General features: G+C 36.7%; 2 protein-coding genes across 10 annotated transcripts in view; one reads left to right on the forward strand and one right to left on the reverse strand.

Moving 5' to 3' along the window:
* The window catches only part of LOC134792919 (syntaxin-1A), a 91,822-nt gene extending 76,278 nt beyond the window's left edge, over positions 1–15,544 (reverse strand). For 4 of the 8 annotated variants that reach the window (XM_063764375.1, XM_063764376.1, XM_063764377.1 and 1 more), the window contains exon 1: positions 15,357–15,543. In XM_063764375.1, coding sequence (XP_063620445.1) covers positions 15,357–15,389 — 33 coding nt within the window. In that variant the 5' untranslated portion in view covers positions 15,390–15,543. Of the gene's footprint in view, positions 1–15,356 lie in introns of all 8 variants that reach the window. The other 4 variants (XM_063764379.1, XM_063764378.1, XM_063764381.1 and 1 more) reach the window with 4 other exon arrangements.
* A 2,311-nt stretch (positions 15,545–17,855) lies between these two features.
* LOC134792908 (GTP-binding nuclear protein Ran) lies at positions 17,856–19,940 on the forward strand. 2 transcript variants are annotated; one of them, XM_063764350.1, is made up of 3 exons: positions 17,856–18,001; positions 18,379–18,824; positions 19,262–19,940. In XM_063764350.1, the coding sequence occupies exons 2-3, from the start codon at positions 18,399–18,401 to the stop codon at positions 19,475–19,477; spliced, it is 642 nt and encodes a 213-aa protein (XP_063620420.1). In that variant the 5' UTR covers positions 17,856–18,001; positions 18,379–18,398; the 3' UTR covers positions 19,478–19,940. The 2 variants fall into 2 exon arrangements, with proteins under 2 accessions (XP_063620420.1, XP_063620421.1); XM_063764351.1 differs by lacking the exon at positions 17,856–18,001 and having other exon boundaries at positions 18,363–18,824.
* Positions 19,941–20,632: the final 692 nt, after the last annotated feature.

Consider the following 20,632-nt stretch of genomic DNA (forward strand, 5'->3'; position numbering starts at 1 on the left):
TGCGAAACTAAACATAACATTCACATTTTTATTGAATCTCACCTACTAACTAAATAACTGTGTCAAAGTTATTAGTACTATTATTTTACCCCCTTGCAATCAGCCTTCAAAATTTTCGCTTTCGGGACTAGACGTAACCTAAGGCACTGCAGTGAAAAACGTGAATCGAATTTTCTTTATCCGCCTCTATATCGCTCGAATATGCAAGAAAGATATGGCAGATCACGATATTTAGATTTTTGTATTTCGCGATAGGCCCTCTGGAATTTCGGCGCGTTTGTATTGTGATAACAAGAACATGACTATATTATCAGCCCACACAAGGTCGAGAGCAAATTTTCGTAATCGAAAAAATCGACAAAAACTTTCTCTAACCCGAGCACCGTTTTGCCTGAGGCCCAAGCCTTTAGCACATTATTTTGCCGGTAGACCCCGTTTGCGTGAACGGAATAATCTTAATCAAGGGACCGAACCAAAGGAGTTGCATAACCCAAAACACGCGTAAATAGGTGGGGCCATGGCCGTGGAAAACCAAGGAACTTTCAACGGAAAAACCTAAGATCCAACTTATTAAATGCAAGTACCTATTTTACCATGGATGCATTGAATAAATGATTATGATTATGATTAAATACGTCGTGTGCCAATTTGAATATCATAGAATCAAGTAACGTTTTGGAAACTATCGTATTGATAAATTGCTCGATCATTTTTCAATGTGGAACCTATACCTAACATGCTCGAGCGTTTTAACCTAATATTTATATTAGGTTATATCTCCGTATTTTTAATTAAATATTAAGTAGCGTCACTTTTCTTACAAAATATTTACGGTGCTATAAAGAAATATATGATTCATCAGTAACTAATAACTACTAATAATGACGTCGTCATGTGTGGCAAAACTATGTCACTAAACCACATAAGATCTCAATGAAAATGGGACGAAACGAAGAAATGTAGCATGTACCTAAGTACGACAATGGAATGAACGTGGACGTGGAGCATTGATAGGCCGCGGCCGGCGCGCTGCCGCAGAACTTACGTAAGCGGAGCTGAGGCACAGTGTAGGGACAATGTCAGTAACCTATCTCTGACCTTTAGGAATTCCTGTTAACGTCACGTATCATATGACGAGCAGACACAATGCATGTCTCTACTAGTCCCAGTCAAATCTAGGGGTGCCTTTGTAACGGGTAGCGAAATTTGTTTTTGGCAGCAACCCCCGTTGTTGTCGGAAGATGGAATACTCTATGCACGTCTACTATGCCCGGAGCCACCCCGCCCGCTTGACACTTCCGAGACACTGCCGGACGTATATTTTGCAACTGGGGTATCATTCTAGCCCCTTACCGACTACGGGTGAGTCGAAAGTTCCGATGCGCCAGTATCAGTAAACTCTCTGATTACGCGTAGTTGTTGGGGACCTCAAGGTAGCCTTACATTGGTTCTTCCGCGAACACAAGTCGCCCCACTTGTAACCTAATACAGTGGCTGGTGTGGCGCTAGCACCGAATTTGTACGTCAGTGAATTACAAATGAGCAGTGCAACGGGCGTAACGACGTTTACACGTAATAATGGTCTGTGCGGTTTGCAGAAGAACGAAACTGGAAACTTTATGAAGGTAATTTCGTTTGCAAGGAAAGGAATGTTTCTGTCAGAACAGAAGTGTCAGACGTTTCGTTTTTAATGCGAACTTCCTACTTGCTACCTACACTTGTTTTGCTCAGTACTTATATTTTTTGCCAATGAGTATATCGATAGTGTTCGAGTGTGAGTAGGTATGCTAATATAACTAACTTCCGTCTCTGTCGTCAGGCTAATTCGGTGACCATTTGCATGTGTATGTATTTTCTATCGTTTTTTAATGTACAAAAAGTATAAAACTTGTACATTCATTTCATATAATAAACAACTTAAACGAAGACTAAAAAATTAATAAAAGAAACGTCAATAGGTTAAAAAAAACTCTGGGGACGTCAACAGTAAATCCGCAGATTCTAAAACCAAACCCTTCGGCTTGAAAGCCCCTATATTTCCCAGTCCTCATTGGCAGTATATACGTATGGCACGTTTATGAAATTGTCCCTGACAACGAATCGGTCCCTTTATCACCTGTCTGCTACTCCGCCGCGTCTCCTACCCGCTCTGAATAATGGAATACGAGTACAGTACAAGTAGAGTTGGCGCATATACCTAAGTAAATTCTGAAAGTTATAGGAAAAATCTTAATAGTTAAATAAATCTATCAAAACCCTAACATAATTCTTAGTATTCCATGTAACGTTATTAGGGAGGGAATCTTGAGGAAAATACGTCTCATAAGATTCATAGGTCTACTATCTACATACAATATAGAGAATGAGATCAAAATAAAGTAAGCACTTCAACCATTTCTAAAATTATTTACTGTAACAATTACTTTGTATACAGGGTGTTTGGAACATCGTTTGCCAAATTAAAACGGCAAATAGGTTAAGTCAATTGCTATCCTCCCAGACCTAGAAATTTTTAATTCTGCGCACGTTTTTTTTCAGCTCTATGCCAGTTTTTCGTAAATTTCAATTTTTTACTTGCGCAGTAGTAAAAAAAACCATGGCCAATTTTTTTTTCTAGGCATGAGTAGATAGCAAATGACTCAACCTATCTGCCGTTTTAATTTGGCAAACGATGTACCAAACATCCTGTATATACTTCAGTACCTAATTAATAAAATCGTTGAAAACTCCTGACATTTCAGTATGCCCAACAAATTACCAAAAATCTCAGAGGGAAAATCGCGTTTTATAATATAAACTTTAAATCGCTGTTGTGTCTTTTTCTTACAAATATGGTAGTTAGAAAGAGATACAAACAGAGAATACAGATTAAAAGCCTTTATAAAACACGGCCGTGGTAATCCTTATCAGATGAATGTAGAGAAAAAATATATCCAACCACGACAACAGATTCATTCTCGAGCTAGATATATATACGATCCGCGAAAATAGAATATGGAAATAGCTTTGTCGATTTCCGATATCAAGAATACAGTAGGACAGAATTATGAGGGTTTTATGATATGTAGGTATCTATAGTATTTGGAAATTGAAAAGGCATGCAAAGGCAAAAACGAGCTGGTCTTAATAATTAAATAAATTCAGCCCGATCAATTTAACTGTCAGTTGCTAAGTGCTATTATGTGTCACCAAGTGCACACAATGGCACGCCATAAACGATTTGGATTTTGTGAAAACTTTTCAGTGAAATTATAGCGCTTTTTAGGTCATAAACTACTCAAAATATAACCGCATGTAAATGACTCGGTAGTCCCGGTGCGCGGCAATGAATACTCCCGAAGCGAAAATTAAACACAGAGTTGAACTAATACAGGGTGATTTCGGGGTCGTGATCCAGAACCACTTTTTCTGACTCTGTAAATGATCCACATTATCATATGGTAGTGTTTGATTAAAAGATAAGTACTTGAATTATTCTTATTTTTCAAGTAAAATCAATGTTATACTAAGTAATTATGGTCACCCTATGACTTTTTTGACATACGCTGTATGGAAAGCGACAAGACGTCACATTGAGTAGGGTCACCAAATTGTATGCAAAAATGTTTTTTCCTACTTGTCATCTGCTCATCTTTGGATTCTGTATGACGTCTGGCTCTCTTGCTCCACGACCCCGAAATCACCCTGTATAGTTAGACACTGCAGTTCACTATTCCACTGAACCGCTCCTCAAAACATTATTTTGCGCACCCGTACCGAAATAAATTTTCCCGTAACTGCGAGTAACACCTCTCGCTTATATTATTACTGGCTACGTACATTATGTTTCATTAGCTTTTGATCGAATGTTGATTGATTATCCATTAGCACAACATGATACAGAGGGATGATGTTTAACATTAATTTTCAGGATTCGGTTAGGTAAGCGTTTCCTGCAACAAAGGCTTTCATGAGCAAAGGTTAATTTTGTTAAGCTTATGAAAGTTTATTTTCTACTACTAATCCTGAATAAAAACGTGTGATATAGGTACTCTAGAAATAGGATAAGATAGGTTCCAACAGGCAAGAGAAGTCAGATAGTCAGGTAGTGACATAATTACTGTGGGTGCACTTTTTCATCTAACGAGCGAAGCTACATTATGCATGGTTACAATGGCCTACTATTAGCCGCTTCTTGTATTTCTAGAGTACGTAACAATTGCATTTGACCATAGTTTTGATAAACTGTTTAAAACCTTTGAATTGCAATAATACAGCTAATTGAAGTAGGTAAGTATGTTCCAGAAAATACGATTAACAGCTAGCTAACTGTGAAAAGACAAAGCGTCTTCACTGGAAACCACTTCGAAAAACTTCAGTAACAAAGCAAAACTGTGAGAGCCTACTCCGCTTTATCCTCGAAAGAGAAAAGGTTTTCTTGGGACATTCCATCATCTGAAAACAATTATATTAATAAAAAACTATACTACTTAACTTAAGTCACTTGGGAAAGAGAAACTTATACCTATTACGTAAAAATGACTTTATAGAGTACAATATAAACGTATAACAATTTTTTCCTTATATTTTTCCCTAAAACTGAGCTTTCTAAACCAAAAACATAAATGTTTTAACTAGGCCAAGTTCTTATGTGACACAAAAAGTTGTGGTATCTGAAAACATGCCAAGTTTCTCGCTAGACTGACGATAAACTAAATTAATTTATGATCTCGTTTTAAGCCCCACATTACGTCTCTAGATTAGCAGAAACGCTTGAAAATCCTTAAAGAAGTCAATGGAAACTTTGCTCTCCTGACTGTGATGTGCAATATGACCCTAAAATGTTGACTTTTTAGATCTCTCGATACGTCGTGGGGGTGTAACCATTAACAATATAATATTCGACAGTAAAATGCCCATCGCGACCGCGTTATTGCGATAGGATCGGGACGCAATGTAGATGGCATTTTGATACGTTGTACCTGAATTTATTGCCTTACACTCGAGTTATTGGTTTGTTATCACCTTATCCTAAACAGTTGAGATGATTTCATTCACGATAAGAAAACAAACAATGTCCTAGTGTCGGAATATTTTATAAAATACCTACTTTAAATATATGAAACATTTCGCTGTAAGATTATTAGAAGTGAATGGTTTTGTTATTATTGGCATATGTTAAGAAGTAGAAAGTATTAGTTGTATCTAGATAGGTATATGGCATCAAATGAATATGGAATACCTACTGTAAATTGAGAGCAACAACAACACATCGAACTTGAGAACTCGGCTTAAAGAGTATTTATTGTCTAAAGAAATTACAAAAATTCACTTATAGGACAACAATTAATAACTATACATTAACAATACATATCGTATTAGCAGTAAGCAAGCATGCACTATCTCTTCTAGGGGGTAACTGCACAAAAGATCCCTATGGGTCGAAGTGTATCCGCAAGGGCCCCCGAAAACAATAAGATAAGATAAGATAAGCAAGCATGCAGACTTATTTGATAGGTTAGTTAAATCTTTAATGATTAATAGCAAGTACAAATGATAACTGGAAAGAGATTCTGTATCAATTCAGAAGTTAGTAATTCATTAAACAGTCATGTTATAATTAAAAACGCTATCATATTCAAGCAGAAGTTTTCCTATCAATTCACCAGCCATCGTTTAATCCAAGCCCTATTTTACGATTCGTCATAAATACATGTACAAACTACAAGCAGATGAGCACCAGCCGTCGCGTCCCAGAACTGGGTCTCACCGGATATCGACATGTGCCATCGGGTTTGACTAATAGTATCGGTTTACACGACACGGAACGGGGATACGTATATACGTTTCCAATTCCAACGATGTCAACATTGATGCATTTAATTAAACACGGTAAATTCGAGAACAATCATGGAAGCCCGTTTCCCGGAGGGGTGATGAAGAGATCATGGATTTCCTATTGCTACGATACAAAAAGGTAAGGTACTCTTGTTACTTGTTAGTTGTTACTATTTCTTCTGATTTGTTCGCGAAACTATGCGGGTACGTACGAGTAGAGTGGAAGAGCAAAGAGCATTGAGGAAATTCCTGGTAAAACCACCTTTACTCAGGTAATTTCGTTAAAATAACTAAGCGGTTCTCAGAAAAAGTGTCATGGCAAGTTTACAAAAAATGAATGCATTTTTAAACGCAACGTTGAGTGTTGTTTCAGCGGATCACTAAATTTATTCAAAAGCGCTTAACCCCGCTGGGGATTTAGAAAATCCATCTCCGCTCTATTCAGGCGTTTCAATATTTAAAGTACTCGCTGTTGCAATTGAGTTTTGGTTGCCACTGTAATACCAAAATTCAGTTTACTTTACTAGGTCATACGGAAACTAGTTTCTGAATATTGCAATAGACAGACGCTTGAATGAGCTTGAGGTTTATCCGTAAATTGCCAACATTAGGTACTTGATGGTACAATTTTAAACACCCAGATCCAATTTGGCATAGATAAGCTAGTCCCATAGTTTTGCAGCCACCACGAGCGACCCCGTCGAGTAGGCTCGACTTGGACTCATGCCAGAAACATTAGCACAGATACATGAGCCTAGCAATGCACACAAGTTACCGCCGATTCTATTCTCACACACGCTTATACACACACATATTGCATTGAATAATTAAATCTTATAATGTCGTCTCTGACAATCAGTAATATATAAACTCCTCACATTTTATTTTGCGCTTAGGTACCTACGTACAAGTAAATAAAAGTCGGCAATTTACAACTACAAGAAATCCTTTGGCAAATATCAATAAAGTTGGGTATTGGGATAGTTCACTAACTAACCGAAGAGTAATAATGCATAGAACGCACGATAGCAACATCAAGAGGAATAAATTGAATTATTATAGATTTCGCTGCGGGGCGCGTCGTTCAGGCTCGTGAACTGAATACGATACGCTTCAGCTCCGCGTTCGTGAAACACTTTTATCATACTTTTCAAATTATTGGTCTTTATGCATGTTGTTTTCAAGCTTTTTTTGGGTTCTCAAGAGTACAAATACCTATAAGTACATTTAGATTAGTGTTATGGCGTCTGGCAAATGTAAAAAACCGTTGATAATCCGTCATTTTTACATTTCTGTTTGTTAGAAAAATACAAAAAATTACAGAAGTTTTTAAAAAGGATGCTAAGTTTTATGAATAAGGGGTTAAAGTTAAAAAACATTAGAAATTAAGAAAGAAACGCTACGAGATTTACATGGTTAATGTTTGTGGCCTCAGGGGTGTTATGCGGTCTGACCAAATAGAGGACAGATGTAAAATTAACAAAAGAACAAGAGTAACAAGAAGATACGTAAACCTATGGCGAATGTGTCTGCCGGATCAAAATCAATCTTCATAGTGTTCAGGACAAGACAACCAAATCTGAAATAATTGTCATACATATGTCATATACGACGATCTTCTATTGGTCAAAAGAGGAGTTCAACATTAACCACACATATTATTTAAAACATTAAAAAAAAAGTTATTTAACCACGGCGTTGACAGTACTGTGTATACTGTGCCCCTAGTAACATCTCTCTCATACGCGTCTAATGCAGGCGGAAATGTAATTCTTCCTCCCCTAGAGAGTAAACGCGAGCTAAATATAGACACAATGTGAATCAGCTGTTGCATTACATGAGCAGGGACGTCCGGTGACGTCACGTCAGGTGAGACGAGCACTTGAACCTTCCCCAGCAACCTTGATACCGCTGCCCTTTCTTTTATAACGGCGATCGGTGAAATGGGTTACATATCAGAATACCGTAAACTGATTTACCTAATGTTGAATCACCTATGCTTGATTCACCTATTTTTAAATTACCTATCAATCATTTTACCTAAACATTGACTGACCTAAGTTTATAATACCTAAGCTTAAATAACCTAATGGACGAAATACCTAATGCACGATATACCTAATGCACGTTTTACCTACTGCACGTTTCACCTAAAGCTATTGTACCTAATGCACGAATCACCTATAGCTGATATACCTAATGGACGATACACCTAAAGCTGATATACCTAATGAACGATGTACCTAAATTTGATTTCTCTAATGGACGAAATACCTAAAACTGTTAAACCTATCGCACGAAATACCTAAAGTTGATATACTTCCTGCACGCATTACCTAATGTCGATATGCCTAATGCACGGAATACCTAAAGTCTATATACCTAGTACAAAATTCATATCATTGTGCCGAATGATCAAGTGGCAACTCCACCCAATAAATCGTATGATTTCCCAACCTTACAGTAGAAACTGTTTGTTTGGATAACAACTTAAAAATACACTTTTTGAAACGCTACTTTTTAGGTAGTAGAATGATTTCTGAAGACTAATACAAAATTAGTTATCTTATCAAAAACTTAATTTTTGTAAGTTAACATCATGACGATGAAATAAAAGTCGGTTTTGGCACTGTTTGGTCGCAGTTAACCTAACACGCTCCTCCTCGCTTTGCTCGTCGTCGCACCTATCTCGACTCTGGCAAATGACTAGCCCTTATATTATAATAAAAAATAGTAAGTCAATTGAATGATTTGGCTAAAAAATTTATACCAAATGTTGTAAGTACTTATGTCCTAATAATATTCTACTAAACAATAATTATATTTTTGATTTTAGGTACATATTTTGTTCACTAAGTGCATCGAGTTCAGGTATTTCGTGCATTAGGTGTATCGAATTTAGGTATTTCGTTCATTAGATATGTTAACTTTAGGTAATTTGATCATTAGGTATACCGACTTTAGGTAATTCGTGCAGTAGGTATGTTAACTTTAGGCAATTCGATCATTAGGAATACCGAGTTTAGGTATTTCGTGCATTAGGTATATCAACATTAGGTGTTTCATGTATTAGGTATATTAGCTTTAGGTATTTCGAGTATTAGGTGTTTCAACTTTAGGTAAATCGAGCATAGGTATTCTGAGCTTAGGTAAACCAATTGTAGGTGAAACGTGCAATAGGTAATTCGTTCATTAGGTGTTATGAGCTTAGGTTAATTGGTCATTAGGTATTTAAAAAAATAGGTGAAACGAGCATAGGTGATTCAACATTAGGTAAATCGATTTTCGGTATTCTGATATGTAACCGTGAAATGTCATACAGCCGAACTTTGGGATAATCGTAAAATAGGGTAGTTAGGCAATAAGGTATTTTCCTACTAGTCAAATCAGTTACTTTTTTAGAACTGTCAAAACGATTTGCGAATATGGAATTTATATGAAACATTACATCGTGATCGTGACGTCACGGTCAACTCACCTACTTTTTATATTTCTATCCGATTTATTAAATAGAACTTGTGTGTAAAAATAACTCCTATCTGTGTTTTTCTAATAATTATCTGGTGCTTTATTTCATACGTGGTAGAAAATAATTTATTTTAAATACAGTATAATACCTACACTTTTGGGGATACAGGTACTTATATCACTACATCTTATAAAACAAAGTCGCGTAAGTCTGTGTGTTTGTTTGTATGTTCGCGATAAACTCAAAAACTTCTACGGATTTTCATGCGGTTTTCACATATCAAAAGAGTGATTCTTGAGGAAGGTTTAGGTGTATAATTTGTTAACCCGTGGGAAGCCGGGGCGGGTCGCTAGTAAATCTTATTAAAAAAAAATATTGTAATCTGAATTGATACTGTTATTACTATTATTACATACCTATCATATTATACGTTGCATCTACTGTGCTGGATATAAAAAATATAATCATATTTGTTAAGTTTTAAGCGGTTAGAAAGTTATGACTCAGGTTTTACGATGAAAAATCCCCAAAACTAGGTATTAGTAGCTTTAACGGGAGAAACCCTCCAAATATTGCGTAATTTGAATGTTTTTTCAATTTGTAACCGACCAAACTGGCGATAAGAAAATTGTGTTCGAAAAATATCGAAAACCTCGTCAGATCAGAAGTGACATTACTCGGTTCAGGCCGAAAGTCTTATCTTTTGTACAAACACAGTAAAGTCGAGTTTTTGGTGATTCCTGTGTAATGCAACCTCGGGATTCTATACAACTGTCAACTGTCTTATCATCTGTCACTATCGGACAATCAACTCACCGATGTAACGATAACACATATAAAATCCTTGAACAAAACAAGGGAACAGCTTTCAGCATATCCTCTCTGTTGCACCTTATAGGGATTTGCATATATTAATATTAAACATGAAATTAATTCTGGCCGAAGTTGCTATATTTACATAGCAAATTATATTTGAATAAGTAAACTCTAGCAAATTATAGTCTCATTTTCCTTGTCACATTTTTTTATGTTTCTCGTGTCATTTAGCTTTCCGAGGATGTCTACAGGGATTTTCCAAATATCGTGTCATCTTACACAAAACAAATCGACCTGGCTCCGAACTACTCGCTTGCTTGTACTCTGCTTACTCGACGATGGTAAACGAATATAGATATAAAAAAAACATGGAAGAATTGCAAACTAGATAATATCGAATTATAAAATTCACTTATCTGAGTTTGTGCCTACATCAAATCACTACAAAAACTAACATAGTCCTGATAACCAATTTTTTGTATTTTTATATGTAAGTAAATGCAGCCCCAAAGCAGTTATTACCAAAAATTATTACATAGGTAATATTAAAGTTATTGATCATTTATCACAATTGTCACCTTATTAGGTATTATATTTGTGTTCGTTTGTGTTTGGCATAGTAACAAATTAATAGCAATAGAAAGATTATGGTACGTAAGTTTAGAGCTGGCTCTAAATAAATATCTTGCCATTCAAAGATTATTCTGCAAAAAGGAGTAGAACCTTGGAAATCAGAGTATCTTTAATTGATACACGCTATAGTACCTATACGCGAGTGTGCGCCAACGTTATAATCTCATTAAATACAACCCGGAAACATCAGTTTACTCTAACAAATTAAAAATGTTACACCAAATTGATAAGATTTGTTCATGTGTATTGTATAATAACGCCGTTTGGGCTATAGCGAGTCTACTGACAAGTACTCGTATTACTGCTCACGAATTTTTGTCATTTTTGTGCAAGTTACATTTTGTTTCAAAATACATATTTGGAGATAAGCAAATTGCAATAGCCATCCATACCATACGTAATGAGTTTGTAAAACATTTTAACCTCTTTCGGACACGTTGCATTGCATGTAACACTAAGGAAGGTCATTACTATGCGTCACCTCAATTAGGAAACTTACTTCATACATATTTTTACTGTAAATACTCATAGACGCTCTGCAATGAATGGCGTTATTTTATTAACAAGTTAGTAAGTTTCAGTTGAGTAGAAAAGTACGAATCGCCTAGCGTGGTACTGGCATGTGATGCGGAGGGATGAAAGGCATGGGACGAGACAGGTATTACGAATGAATGTAGAAGGAAGTAAGAGGAAAGGAAAACCAAGGAAAAGTTGGATGGACCGTTTCCTACTAGTGAAGATAAGACAGAACACTAGTGAATGATGAGATGACGGGCGGCAAAGAAGTATGGAAGAAAAAGACATGCTGCGCCGACCTCAAGTGAATCCTGGGATTGGGGCAAGCGAATGATGATGAGTTTCAGTTGCGTCTTACTCTCAGCAGCAGAAGCTAAGGGAGAGAGGTGAATTTCAAAATTTCTGCACACGCCCTACTCGTATTTTGTTGACAATAGTTTTCAAATCTCTTAAACACAAGGAGATGCATTGTGAGTTAGTTTACGCAGTCGCTAATGAATATGTCAGTGTCAAACTCGTGGTAAAGATACTGGTCCACTTTTGCTAGTGAGCGTTCAGCAAGTTTAAGCAATTTTTTACGGGCATAAACAGAATATTGAGCTTAGCCATCAACCAGCCTCTGTCTTCCTATTATAATTGAGTATATAAATTAACAAACTTAACTTATATAAATTATAAAGTGAGTCAAAACTCAGACCCTTTAAGGATTTCAGTTTCAGCCTATGGCCTCTCCTCCGCTCCGCGTAATCAAGTTGTAAGTACCTACATAGTTAATTAGGCGGCGAGTAGTCCAATTAGGAGATTGTTAGCGCCAACTAAGGCCGGTACGTTAGTTACGTTACGTATATTCGTCACTAGTTCAACCAACCGAATAAATTATTGGAAGGGATTTTAAAATCTCTCTCTTAAGGGATTTAAAATTTCTAATCTCGGGTACTACCGTAGGGGTAGGGTAGGGTTGCAATACGTCAGGATTTTTGGGTCCTTTGTCAGTCGGACGTGGCGAGTGTCAGGGTTTTTTAGAAACAGAGTATTGTGGCGAGTTGTGATGGGGGTCCACATTAAACACTATAGTTAAGGAGATAATGGCCCAGGAAAGGTTTTAGAATAAAGGATCTATGGGCGGATTTTTGAAGTAATAACTGTCGGGAAATGTCAAGATTTGGTAACTCCACGGGCGGTAGGAAACAACTATTCTACCGGCTAAAAAAAAAAAATCTAATTCACCGCCAAGCTACGGTCGTAGTGCTACGTCGTAGCCGATAATAACATGGGTTTCCAGGTAGTTATGTAGCGAAAAACTAAACGACAAAGTGTCGTGATTACCGCTGAATAGGTAGGTACTATTGTATAGGTACTACGTCGAGCTTAAGCAGCTATACCTATATAGTTTGTGGACGGATTTATATGAGGTCAACTAGTAAATTGTTAATCAGTGGTTGAAAGTGACCCATTGAACCCAAAATATTTTTGCGCTTGAACGAAGAGAAAGTGAAGTGTTCAAGGGTGAAATAGTTGCTTTCACCCGTGTAAATACTTTACTTTGCAACAACACATTTTATAGAACATGTTAAATGATACTATTATTTTTCATGTTTTCTCGGCGTTACACACAATATTACAATATTTCTACTCCCAAATAGGTAAGTTGTAAAATATGAATCCATTAGCGTGTCCTTAACTTCCGGAAAAGGCAAGAACTTTTTCTCCCGCATTTTTACAACAGTAATAGCTTGTTTACACAGCTATGCTCTTTATTTCACTTTAAGTAGGCACATTAAGCCCGACAAGGACAAAAATCATACTTAGATCTATTTAAGATGACCTCACAAGGTAAAGCGTAATGACGTCAACGGATTTTTCAGCGTAGACAGCTTCGTTAACGATGTCCCAAGTAGGTACGATGTAAGGTGATGCAGCCTTTGATGATGCAAATTTTCAATGAGTCAGCATTGATAGCCGCCGGATGGCGCGTAAACTGATAACCGAGTCAACAATGCCACTACAACGATATGTTGATTTTGTATAATCATTTGTCGTAGATTTCTATTTGCAGTTCATAATAAACTTACAAATCAGCATATTACAGTAAAACCCCACTTAAGAATCTGAAGGGACCGCAACAAACATGCTGAAATATTGACTGCGAAATAAAGGATGTAAAGGGAAGTATTCCATGAAATTGTCTACCGCTTGTCCCGTACAAACGCGAATTTTCTGAAGATTTGTAGGTGTAAGAGTTTCCTTTTCTATGACAAATGGTCAAAAATATGCACAGAAAAATAATCGCCTGCTTTAAATGCCGAAAAAAAAGTCGCAATACAGCAAATAAAATGCGTTTTTACGGTACAGCCCGTGGAATGCTCCAAAGAAGTGTGGCCAGGGTAAAAAGATGTATGTATTACCTACGTGGGAAAACGTTTTAAACATGATCATATTAAGAGTGATTACTGTATTAAAAATAATTGAACTGTTGTCATCTGGTGCCCATGGTCGTAACAACTAGTGCAAAACAACGAACTGAATCGTGTAAATAATGCTTTTTATAAAAAAAATTGGTTTTATATCTAAAACACGTCATTTTAATTAACTACGAGTTTTTGAAATTAGGAAAAATGGCTCAATTATTCACAGCAATTACAGTAAAGAATGTTTTATGTACTCGCTTTACGAAATCGATTAATTAAAATAATTGTGATAAATGAAATTAATTTTATAAGTACTGATAATATTGAATGTTTTTATCACAGTTTCACAATCATTTATTTTTTAGAGAGACAAAGAAAGTCCTTTCAAGTATATTTTCCTAAATGGTATTTGTAGCACTGATAAAAACACGGTATTTGTAAAGGTGTACAAAGATGCTTTAAGGCTCTGTCACACAGGCGCGCTTTGCGGGCGGTGCGTGAGCGGAGCGCGCCGCTTTTACATATAAAACACTCACGCCACGCCCGGAAAACGCGCCTGTGTGACGGAACCTTTAAATAGCAAACTTTCGGTTATTATGTCACTAACTAGGCCTTGTGTTTGGCTAAAATTCTATGATTTTAATGCAAATCAGTATCGGAGTTGCGGATGATCCATCAGCGACCGGAACTGTGCATGTTTTTGTTTTGTATATACTTTTTCTTTTTGCATCACCAGGCAATCTAGGAACTAGTATTGCATGCATGGCAAAAATTTTACCAGTTACAAATTATAACTTTATTATTTGCCATCTGATCAATGTTGCCTAATAAATATATTGCAAGTCTGTGCAGAAAGAGAAGAGTTGAGGAATGTATTGGTTCTCACATAATCCACGACTCTTCTATTTCTGAACGGACTCTAATAGCAGGTAAGTACTTACAAAAGTAAAGAACTAAAAACAAACATAAAAACCCCATCAGCAGCTTATGATTTAGGTACAGTATTTTAGAGAGGATTAAAATATTGTTTAGAGTTGAATAATTTGTATTGTTAATTTTTAGGTAGCATAGTATAATGATTGGATATCTAATATTACAATGTTTAAATATGAAAAGCTTTCTATGCTAATAAACGCTAGCATCATGGGTGATAATCCAATTAAATGTTATTCAATCAGAGTAATGGACTTAGCTGTTAGTTTTAGTTGTTGTACAGGAAAACCTGGAGAGTAGTACGCCAAAATATTCAGAAACATGTATTATAAATCCGGGATACTAATGTCATATTAGCATGATTTAAACTTTATTTAAAAGAATTTAAGGCATGTTTCCAAGTTCCCATATATCTTGTCCAAGTCCTGTCAAAGGTTACCAACCTGAACATCTTCATGCCAAGTTTATGAAGAATCAATAAGTTATTGCCCTAGTAATAACCGAAAAATGTATTATTTCGGTACATTTTATCACTCTAATATCACCAGTATTATAAATCTTAGGGGTGGGGCGAATAGAATAAAGAATCCAATAAGAATTTGATATATTTCTGCATAATATCCTACAAACAATGTTATGCAGGAGTATAAGAAACTATGACCCACAAAAACGCTATCATAAATGCCATATTCAATGCTATTCTTTCGCGAATTCATGGCCAATGAGGAAGACCTTTGGTTATATTAAGCAGACGAAAAACTTACCGCTTGAAGCGCCGCTAACCTGTCCTTCGTCATCCTTAATGGAAAATCACACACCAAATAAACGTTTTATCTTGTTACACAATCCCATTCACAGATATTTTTCTAAAAACGTCACTAAAATAAAGGAATTAAAGGACACGAACACTACGATCACTTCACTGACTTCACTCAACAAAAATCGATACGCCACCACGCAAGAACCAAACGAAACTTAATTTTTTAGTGCGGCAACATTATAGACAAAAGATGAAAAAAGAATCTGGCGAAAATGCATGGAAAATACAGGAAAATACAACATTTTTTTAAATAGTTCAATAAATTATCTGATTTTTAGAAATAATACTTTGGTATAAATAAAATATACATGCCGATACTTAGCGCTCTTACATGAACATAAACATACTTGCTGAGATTATTCGATAAAGTGTCGTCCTCTTTTGTCTCAAGCAATTGAAAGGGGCTTGCTTTGCCGAGTCTTGTCGCCAATGCCTTCAGAAGGTCTTCGTCTGTGTATTGTTATTTCTTTATTATTGCTATACATTTACCCAGTGGGCCATAAAAAAGCAATAGATTTATTATATTGTAATATTTGATATTTTTTAAACGCAAATACGCTTGATATACGTCAATGTCATCTATAGATGTCACCAATCTGTCAATGTCAATGTGATGTGTGTGTGAATGTGATCAAGTCCTCACTTCCGGTCCGCCCATGGTCCGATTGGTCGACCCGCACAATCCGCGGTAATAGCCTAAGCGCGCACCACGATTTTAGTTTTTGCGACACGATTTTAGAATCGCGCTGTAATATATCGCAGAAAATTCACTGCGCGCACTGCGATGAAAAAGTCGCGGTTTGTTCATTCTCAACATGGATTTCGTACCAGTCGTTTGTCATGAAACGTTGTCTTTAATATGTGATCGCTGTATGACTTTGAGTATTTATACCACAAAGGTGATCTCCTTCTATTTCCATAATTAAATGGTCAACATCTAGCGTCTTCAGCAGCAGGTTCCGACATGTTGGCGCTTGGAGAGCGATATGCCGACTGAGGTCCGGGTGCGATTTTATTATCGCAGTGCGCGCGGGGCCATACAACTTCGTATGCCGCAATTCACTTTGCGACAATCGCGTCGCGAGCAGTCGCGGAAAAATGTGACAAATCACAATTTTAAAATCGCTGCGATTTTTTTGTCGCATATGCGCGCACTGCCATATAAACACATACGTTACATTTCTGCGACTAAATTATCGCGCGACAAAAAGTCGTGGTGCGCGCTTGGCCTTAAGAATAGGTAGGGACTAAGGCCAAGCGCGCACCACGACTTTTTGTCGCGCGATAATTTAGTCGCAGAAATGTAACGTATGTGTTTATATGGCAGTGCGCGCATATGCGACAAAAAAATCGCAGCGATTTTAAAATTGTGATTTGTCACATTTTTCCGCGACTGCTCGCGACGCGATTGTCGCAAAGTGAATTGCGGCATACGGAGTTGTATGGCCCCGCGCGCACTGCGATAATAAAATCGCACCCGGACCTCAGTCGGCATATCGCTCTCCAAGCGCCAACATGTCGGAACCTGCTGCTGAAGACGCTAGATGTTGACCATTTAATTATGGAAATAGAAGGAGATCACCTTTGTGGTATAAATACTCAAAGTCATACAGCGATCACATATTAAAGACAACGTTTCATGACAAACGACTGGTACGAAATCCATGTTGAGAATGAACAAACCGCGACTTTTTCATCGCAGTGCGCGCAGTGAATTTTCTGCGATATATTACAGCGCGATTCTAAAATCGTGTCGCAAAAACTAAAATCGTGGTGCGCGCTTAGGCTATCACTAGTCTTTGGGTCTGCCATATGCCTATTTGTTAGAAAAAGAGGCAAGCAACACTTTTAGGATAAATATCTTAGATTATTAATATAAAGTCTTATATTATATCGGTACCCAGATGTTACAATTTATTATTGTGACCTATCAATCGAAACTATAGGATTCAATGCCATACATTTAATTAATATTCATGTAGTAAATGCGGCAACCGAAAGTGATAGCAATATAACGCGATAACAACCTCTAAGTGATTTGTTCACATTAAGCTAAGCATTAAGTACTACATTAGTACTAATCTCTGTATAGTATCATTAGTATCCAGCATATAACAAAATGTACAGGTTATCATTTTCTACGTAATTTTTCCATTTTTCTGTCTTACCTTCGCACTACTTGAATTTTTTTCTAATTATATTAATAGGTAAACTCATTTTTCCATAAGTTGTAGTTGGACCGTATGCACGATGATGGCGCTTAATTTCTGACGTCACAGAAGGGAAGAGGCGTATCAGGCAAAATACTTGTTGAATTTATTCTTGCAATCAAATGAAAAACGCTAAAACAATTTACTTCCATAAATTTAGTATTATTTTAAAGATGGATTAGGATTTTTTTTTATGGCATTTATTAATATTCTTTTAGTGTTGCACTATTTTGAGGGACATTCAAATGACTACAAGTGTCATTGCGCCTGTCGGTGTCAAAGTATTCTTCCGTCTAGTTCAGTGACGCCATTGTGAGCCGTAACGACTTTTGCCAGTGTTAAGTTAAATCGCAGTTTTCTTACACAATCTCGGTAAATTGTGTTTTTATTTTACTTATTTATAATCAGTTAGTGCCAAGCTTTTTATTCTGATATTTATTTGTGACCCATGATATGTAGTTTATGTGTAATTTGTTCAAGTGTTCGGTACCATTAGGCTAAATTCCTGTGCGGATAGTTGAGCGCCATTTGGTGGAAAACTTGAAACAATTTTAAATTTGGAAGATTAACCGTGTAATAAGTTCTAATTAAAACTCAATACTCTAAACGAATTAAAGTCTGTTTTATAATAGCTATTGTTTAATAACGACACAGTGAGTAATAAAATAGTGGTGTAAGCTTGGCTGGCCATTGTGTAGTCATCGTATGAATCTTCTTATCCGACTCATGCTAAGTTTTTACTGTTTTCAGGACTAGGAAATAATAAATTAATCAAAATGGCTGATGATATGCCCACATTCAAATGCGTGCTGGTTGGCGACGGCGGCACTGGCAAAACAACATTCGTCAAACGACATTTGACTGGAGAGTTCGAGAAGCGATACGTCGCAACGCTTGGAGTCGAAGTGCACCCTCTTGTTTTTCACACGAACCGCGGCCCTATTAGATTCAATGTATGGGATACAGCCGGCCAAGAGAAGTTCGGAGGTCTTCGAGACGGCTACTATATTCAAGGACAATGCGCCATAATTATGTTCGACGTAACGTCTCGCGTCACTTACAAAAACGTCCCCAACTGGCACAGAGACTTGGTGCGCGTATGTGAAGGCATCCCCATTGTTTTATGTGGAAACAAAGTTGACATTAAAGACAGGAAGGTCAAAGCGAAAACTATTGTTTTCCACAGGAAAAAGAATCTTCAGGTAAGCTTCATGTTTTGTTAAACACATTTAAATTGGTTTAGAATATTAGTGCATTGTTGACAATATTATTCCAATGGTAGTAGGTACCATAGTTATGCAGTGATCTTTGTTTGTATACACATTTTAAAGATAATATCTTAGTATAGTTTGGATTATAAGACTTCTTTCTTAGGTGTAGGTTCTTTGCAGAATATTGTGGATATAGTTGTGCTGAACATTCCCCATATAAAACAGAAAATGTTCTTGAGAATGGCACAACTATTGTGGACAATTGTCAAGTCAGTTATATTCATCATTCTTAAGACATTGACTGATTAACGTGTTCGCTATGGCATTAGTTGACATCGCAATCAACCATATCCCCATCAGGTCGAATAGATTTGATCCCGGAGTGAAGGTGTTAAGGGAAGGGTGTAACAAATTTATTTTTCTTCCAGTATTATGACATCTCAGCAAAGTCAAACTACAACTTCGAGAAGCCCTTCCTTTGGCTGGCGCGCAAACTGATCGGTGACGGCAACCTAGAATTTGTGGCTATGCCTGCGCTCGTGCCCCCAGAAGTCACCATGGACCCACAATGGCAGAACCAGATCGAAAAGGATCTCAAAGAAGCTCAAGACACTGCCCTGCCGGATGAAGATGAAGATTTGTAAATATCGAAGATTGTTAAATGAAATGCCCTCTAAATGATGTGATTGGATGAATAAACAGGACTGTTTCAAAGACAATTTTGTCATAAAATTTTCATTCCATTAGTTTTCTGCTGATTATAATTATCTAAATACACAGTGCTTTTATTGTGTTAATTGAAACAAATTAACCATCATTAATTGTACCATATGTATTTTTCTTGTTTGTGATCTTTATTGTGACAGTAAACCACTCTAAATCTTAATGTATAAGTTTCAATAAGTACATGCCATAAGTATGTTGCAGGCCGTTAACACATGTGAAATATTTGATATCATAAATTATTGTATTGGTTAGGAGTATCTTGGAGTGGTCAGGATCCTTTACTAATCTTGAAATCTCAGATGCTTTGTTTGCTCTGAGGATTGACAATATTTCACTGTAATTGTGGAGAATTTTTGAGAATAAACTTTTGAAAAGAAACAAGTTTTTTTTTACCGTACCATCAAAGGGGAGGTTTGTGACCAAAAAAGGCTTCTTCTTGGTCGCATCCATCATGACTGATGATCGTGGTTGGTGGGTTTTGTTCGGGCACGAACACTCTCGCCATCGATTCCGCTTATTGCAATACAAAAATAGGCTTATTGCAATACAAAATGAACACAATCGATCAACTTTGGGTAAAATTTTCCTTAAGAGCCCTTCAACCCTTCAACGTGCACACCAATGCTAAATAATTATGATTATTTAAATTTAACGACAGGTATTTAAAAAAGGGGGCCGCTACGTTACTGTATTGTGTATTTAAGTACCTTTTGAATACATCAATCTAGGTTTTATGTTGCTGAATTCGTCGAACTAGGACCTCAAAACAAAAACGGCCGTTTTAACTTTGGACGCATAGATTGACGAATCCAGCAACATAAAAACTAGTTTGATGTATTCAAAAGGTACTTAAATACACAATACAGTACGTAGCGGCCCCCTTTTTAGGGTTCCGTACCCAAAGGGTAAAACGGGACCCTATTACTAAGACTTCGCTGTCCGTCCGTCCGTCCGTCTGTCACCAGGCTGTATCTCACGAACCGTGATAGCTAGACAGTTGAAATTTTCACAGATGATGTATTTCTGTTGCCGCTATAACAACAAATACTAAAAACAGAATAAAATAAAGATTT

Source organism: Cydia splendana, chromosome 8 (genome assembly GCF_910591565.1).
Source record: "Cydia splendana chromosome 8, ilCydSple1.2, whole genome shotgun sequence".
Classification (NCBI taxonomy): domain Eukaryota; kingdom Metazoa; phylum Arthropoda; class Insecta; order Lepidoptera; family Tortricidae; genus Cydia; species Cydia splendana.